The sequence below is a fragment of the Plectropomus leopardus genome, chromosome 10 (genome assembly GCF_008729295.1).
Source record: "Plectropomus leopardus isolate mb chromosome 10, YSFRI_Pleo_2.0, whole genome shotgun sequence".
Taxonomy (NCBI): Eukaryota; Metazoa; Chordata; class Actinopteri; order Perciformes; family Serranidae; genus Plectropomus; species Plectropomus leopardus.
In genome coordinates, this window is record NC_056472.1 from 8763061 (window position 1) to 8769953 (window position 6893).

General features: G+C 36.7%; 1 protein-coding gene across 1 annotated transcript in view; it reads right to left on the reverse strand.

The window, feature by feature from the left end:
- The window catches only part of pth2ra (parathyroid hormone 2 receptor a), an 88710-nt gene extending 82415 nt beyond the window's left edge, over positions 1-6295 (reverse strand). The window contains 2 exon segments of the mRNA XM_042494693.1: positions 4174-4278; positions 6214-6295. Coding sequence (XP_042350627.1) covers positions 4174-4278; positions 6214-6295 — 187 coding nt within the window.
- Positions 6296-6893: the final 598 nt, after the last annotated feature.

A 6893-nucleotide genomic window follows, 5' to 3' on the forward strand; every position in this document is an offset into this window, starting at 1 on the left:
CAAGCTGGTAATCATGGTTGTTCACAGTTCACCCCAAATCAAAACCCATACTATTCCTCACACCTGTAGTGCTAATAATCAGTCTAGATTGTTTTGATGTGAGTTGCAGAGTGTTAGAGATATCAGGCGTAGGTGTCTGCCTTTCCTCCAGTATAATAAAACTAAATGGCACTCAGCTTGTGGTGCTCAAAGTGCCAAAAATAGATTTGGAAAAACTCAACAGCAATGTCTCTTTCCAGAAATCATAACCTGTTTACTAAAGATAATCCACAGACCTTGTTGTGAGGAGTTTAATGTAGGAAGTATGTTCTTTTAACTTAACTAAACCTGCAAACCATATTACCATGCAGGAAGAGTGCATCTACAGCTAGCTAGCACAGCTGAGCAAGCTAACGTTACAGCTCAACCAAGAACGTTAGTTTACATCTTGTGCTGTCACAAGCAGGAGCAGTGGTGGATGACGTTATTGAAAGCCATTCTTGAGTAAAAGTATAGATATCATACCAGAAAATGACTTAAAGTCCCGGATTAGAATATTACTAGAATACAAAACTTAGTATCTGAGTAGTATCAGTAAAGTATCTGATATTTACTGTACTTAAGCATCAATGGTAATTTTATGACATTAAATGAACTTAAGTATAGAAAGTAAAAGTAAATGCTGTAAATTAAAAGCAAGCGGTCACAGTTCTGAGGATTATGAAGTTTATTTTTGTTGTAACACCAGGCTGCTTTAAAAATGGAGCTTACATTATTTTAGGTTTAAAAAGGTTTTTTGTTTTTGTTTTTGTTTTTTTTTGTTTACAATTTAAAGGCTTTAGTAAGTAAAATCCAGTTTTTCCCTCCCTCCCATTTCTTCATCTGTCCATCCATCCCTTCCTCCTTTACTTGTTCCCTTCTTCCCTATTTTGTAGTAAGTAACTTAAACACCTAGGGGAATTGTATTGTAGTAAAAGTGAAAGTTGATAGAAATCTAAAAACTCAAGTAAAGTACAGATACTTAAGCATTAAAAAAAATGTTATTACTTGTTACACTGCACCACTGAGAACAAGCCTCTCATCCATGAATAGATGGATGCATACTTCTGCACTGTGATATGGTTTGGGGGTGTAGCTCAGCAAATAGAAAATAGTTTCCATCTACTCATTGAAGAGAGGCTCATGCCTCTCAGCACAAGATGTAAACATTAATGGCATTCTCAGCTGAGCAGCGACGTTCGCTAGCTCAGCGGTACTAGGTGAGCTAGCAGTAGATGCACTCTTCCTTCTGCGCAATGATAGTGATAGATAACAGTTGGCAGGGGTAGTTCAGTAAAAAGAAAATAGTTCCTAAATGAAACTACTTACAGCAAGGACTGTGGATTATATTAAGTAACCAGGTCATGATATCTGGAGAGAGAAATTGCTGTTAAATTTGTTAAAGCTTTGAGCAACACAAACTGAGTGCTATCTAGTTCTATTATATTGGAGAGAAGGTAGCCGTTTCTACGGCTGATATCTCAAACACTCGACTATTCACACCAAAACAATCTAAATTGATAAATGGCGCTACAGATAAGAGGGAAAATATGCATTTTGATTTGGGGGCTAATAGTCCCTTTAAAGTCAAACATTACATCTGCCATTTGTAATTTCACAGTTATTTGTAATAATGCTTGTGAAGCTCTAATTAAATGTGAGGCAGTGGAACAAAGCTGCTTGGGAAAAAATCTACATTTCCATGCTTCAGCAGCTGCAATCATATTTTTCTTATCTTTCACAAATTCAAAAAGCTGGTTCATAAGACAGAAATATTTGACGGCATGCTGTTTTTTATCTGCCACCATACACATGCACATTAAATCAAGTCAGTCCAGGTTCACACAGGTAGAGAATTTTTTGTTTTATTTATTTATTTATTTACTTACTGTATGATCAACTTCAATACAACTTCTCTTTCGCTTACCACAGTTTTTATCAATACATCTTTAATCCTTATAGTCCCACATGCACACACACTTTGGCCTAGAGACTGATGAATCCGCTGCTGAGATGCATCAACTGTATGACCCTAAAAATCTATAGGACTGAGACACAGTTCTGTAGAGATGCTCTTAAAAAGAGAGGCAGACTGGCTGTCGCAATAAATATGCATATAGCTGCACTCAGTCGCGAGGTTCTGCTCTTGAAAATGCTGCAAGAATGAATCCAGGCATCCTGTTTGAGATTGTGAGCATGTAAGAAAACAGTAACCTAAATAAACTGTTGCAGTGTGGTACTGTGGTATTCACAGCACACATTGTAAGCAAGATAATTAAAAACCCTGACCTATGTTGCTACATAATAAGAAGTGAGAACGAAGGTGTTTGCGATGTGGCAGGAGAGACCGGACATAACACGTGTGGTGTGCCATGTGTGCCATAAAAACTCTGACCATATCATTAAAAGCGATTTAAAAGATTGCGAGAGCAGTGATATGATCTCAGGTGACATGGCAGCCAAAACTCACTAGTTTGTGAAAATGTATTCAGTATTCCTCTTATTATTTTTTCTCCTACTGCTTATTTCCATTTAAATGAACTGTTTATATATTATTTCTAAAAAAAAAAAAAAAAAAGCTATTGTAGACGATCCACAGAACAGATTGCATTTTTTTTTGTTTGACATGTAAAAGGCTTGTAATCATTGAAAATGATTTTCAGAAAATTGATTGTATTAATTAGGTTTGGTTCATTGAAGTGATCACTGGCATATCTTCTATATTTCTTAACGTTTCTTCTCTTACAGTGTAAACATTTGTGATAACGGAGAGGAGAAGTCACAGCTAAGTGCTGACTCCCAGTGGTAATATTTAGGAACAGCACTCAGATGGCACAGAAAGGTACAGGTCAAATGTGCTACATTTTTGTCTTCATCCTGATACAGCTTTTGAAAATAAATCTGCAGTTTTTTCTTTTTTAGCAGGCTCTGGTTTCAGTCTGCTAGCCCTTACCTGCCTCAGTGAAACTATTTTCCCAGCATAATTGCTGATGATTTACATGAAGTATTAAAGGTCCCATATTAGGCTTGTTTTCAGGTTTATCTGTCTCTGTCTGCTCTGATTGGACAGCGATTCTTGGTTTTTCACATCTGTGCTCCATTTCCAATCATTGCTGTCTAGAAATTACACTAACAACACTTTCTTTCACAGCTTTAAAGAAGTCCTGATGACTCATTTGACGGCAAAGCTTATGAACACAGACTGCGTGCATTTTTCTGTGGATAGAGCGTTGTGTCATTTCATAGTATTTAAATATGACCTATACGTGCTCTGGGCTCCTACAGCTTAAGGCAGGTTAGATTTAAGACTTTTCAAATGCCACCTGAAATCAAATTTAAGTTCATTTTTACAAAAAACAAAATTTGAAGGAAAAAAATAGCTGACATCAACTATTAAGGGTTGGGATACAATGACAAAATATAACTGTTGTTGGTTAATGCATCAGGATGATTTAACAATGCAGTGTCAAAGAAAAAATCATTAAAAAAATCATGAAATCCTACAACCTATGACTTTTATTAAAAAATTGGTAAATTGGTTTGATTTCTTTCAAAAACACAGGAAAAACAAAATGAGCCATTTGACAAGAAACTGCAAAAAAAAATTCTTAAAAATGGTCAAACGTGACAAGGAAGTGATCTTAAACTTAGCTGGGGCTGGGGTTATTAGATATTATCAAAAAAAATAGCGTGAAAAATGTCTTGAAAGCTATATTTATTATTCTCTTAATAATATATTTAAAATTATGTTACAGAAAAAAATAAACATTTTTTTTGTTTAGCACTTTTTTTTCACTTTTCATTTTAATGTCTATTTTCAGATAATTTTCTTGTAACTTGTGTAATTTTTGGCAGTTTTTTAGGCCGTTTCTTGTTGAGTTGATTGTTATCCTTTTTTGAAAAAAAAAAAAGAAAAAAATCAAGTCAATTTGCTCAGGTTTCAAAGAGTTAAAAAAGGAAATCTGACTTTTTTTTAATAAGGGACCTTATATGATTTCATTCGATAAATAAAATGTACCAGTTGATTCACCACTAAATCCATCTTTTTGAAAACGCTGAGCACCATCTTGCACCACGTCTCGCATCAGGCATCTCTCCTCACCTATTTCACTCTGAAAAGAGCATGAATGTAAATGTCGAGCAGTGATGCAGTACCTGTGAGGTCGGCCTGCCTCACATCCCCCGAGGGGTCGAAATCAATGAGGCAAAATGGAGCTTTCAGCATTCTCACAGTGTGGAAATCAATGGACCTTGACGGCCCTGAAGATTAATGAGGGGAGCTTCTGCTGAACAAGCAAGACGTGTCTCGCAACACGTGTAGCCGTGTTCACCGTGGCTGCTGTACACGGCTCTGATTACGGCCTGTTCAGCAGTGAGTTAGTGTGTGGCTCTGCATTTCAATAATACCCGCTTATCGTCCAACAGAAGAAAAAAAAAGCAGTCGAACGTGGAAAGTCACAATACTTGTATTTCTTTATTGAAATATAATCGACCCCTGAGGCTAGATTAAAAAGGCCACAGTTTGTTTGTGCCTCGTCTAGCTCCTCAGTCTGACACAGCCAGTTAGAACACAACAGACCTGTCCAAAAACACACATTACACAACTGGTGTGACAACTCCAAATGTTTTTTTTTTGTTTTTTTTTTTGTTACCCAACCCTAAAGTTTACACGGCCCCTTACATACTGACAGTTTCAGGACATTACATAACTCAAATCATTTGCATAACTTCAACAATACGTGGTGTCTTTTTTTTTCTTTAAACAAAGGGAGTTACCTCTCCAATTCATGAGACAAAAGTGCTCGGTTTAGCTCACATATAATCCAGGGTCAAATAATGTTTTTTCACTTTCGGCATTTGTATTTGGTCTGCCTGAGACGTGAAGATGGTGCAATAACAGATCAGCAGGTTTCTTTGTACCAGCCGTAATGAATCATTCAAGAGAGGTAATCGTCTAAATTTTAAACTGAACTTTGGACCTCAAACCAAAATGTAAAATAGTCAACTAGCAGACATCTGCAGGGTACATGAGCTCAGTCTGCTCGAAGGAACTGTTTGACATTTTTTCATTTGGAAAACCCTTATTCACTTTCTTGCCAAGAGTTAGAAGAGATACCACTTTTGTATCTTTACACTACATATGACACTAGTCAGCATGTTAGCTTAGCTTACCATAAAGACTTAAACTGACAAAAGAAACACAAATCAGTGCAGCCAAAAGTGCCATAGGCCCATAGCTGTTTCCCACTGTTTCAACATGCCGAGCCGCGCCATGCGAGAGACGGACCATTTCTAGAGTAAGAAGCCGAAAGAGTGCCTGCTCTTCTCCATGTCTGTTAAGTTGAGTTATATACTCAACATTTCCTCATTTCGCTGCTTCACAACAAAAGCTTTTACATGAGAAAATAACAGGGGGATTTTATTGTGAAGAATCTATAGGAAATTAATTTATTAATAATATTAATTAATTCATGTAATTTATTACCGAATAAGCAGACCTTTCTTGGTTTTTTGACTTTGAGGAAGGGGAGTAAAAGCAGCTAGAGAATGCAATTTCTGAAGGGATTAAAGGTGTGAATGCTCAGTGTTGAATAGCTGACGCTACACTGCAATGCTCGCATTAAATGTTGAATGAAACCAATAATGCATTAATGACATGGGATATTTTGAAGCTTGTCGAAAAGCTGACGATACACTGAAATGCTGGCTCAGATGAGTGAGTGATGGAAAAACACTTGCACCAGAAATAACGGGGAATCTTTAGCCGTGAATCAGCCCGCTAAAGACAAGCAGGTAGTCCTGTTGTTACAGACACGCAGATATTTGCTGCACTGAGCTGACGTTACAAATCAAACCAAGTCAAGCCAGTCCATGAGTGTGGAAAAAGGGGTACTAGTCTGTCCAAAGGTAAGAAAAAATCTGGCACGTGAACGCTCATAAAACCACAAATTGTACAGGAAAAACAAACATTCCCCGTGAGCTTTACAGGTGTCGATTGACTGTTTCCAGTCTTTACGCTAAGCTAAGACAAAAAATTGCCGTTTGTAGCTTTATATTTAATGTACCAAATATAACTCTTGGCAAAAATGTCAGTTTTCCAAACTGTCAAACTATCCCTTTAATAAATTTCACATTGAACAGAAAAAACATATCTAAAGTTACAAATTTGACAGCAAACTTTTCTTACATTTTAACTTGTGAGGCCATCCACACGAGCTCCAGTAAAGAAGAGGTCCTTCTGCTTTTTCAGCTCAGGACCAAGCTTGGTTTTCTTCATCTTGGTCCACAACACATTACAAGTCTTTTCATACGTGGGGCTCAAAGGCAAAAGGCCAATGACCCGCTGAGAATCCCAAAGAAAAGAAAAAGAAAAAGAAAAAAGGGGGGAGTTTAGCTTTTTGTCCAGGTCTGGGACACGCTGAGGTAACATAGACAGTAATAAATTATTCAGTTGTTTAAAAAACACTTTGCAAGAATCATATCAATAATTCATATCAATAATACAAAATGGTATCAAACATACATGATGCAACATTTTCATCAAACACATTCAGGTTTTTTTTTCTTGTTTTTTTTCCTCTTTTTCCGCCCCAACAATCCAGAGTCTGTTGCTTCATTGCTCAATGATTGGTACTTCAACGTTTTTTGTCCGTCTCTGGAAACTCTTTGTGAAGTCCCTTTATAACAGTAGATGTAGATTAAAACCGTTTTTCTTCTTTTACTGAGGTTATATTTTCCACTTTCATGCTGAGGTGAATTTGTATGCCATTCGATACGTTTTTTTTTTCTTCATACTCAACCTTCGTAATTCAAAACTTTTCTTTCAACGCCTTTCCGATGATTAAATTCTAATCTATTTAATCTCCGTCGCAATC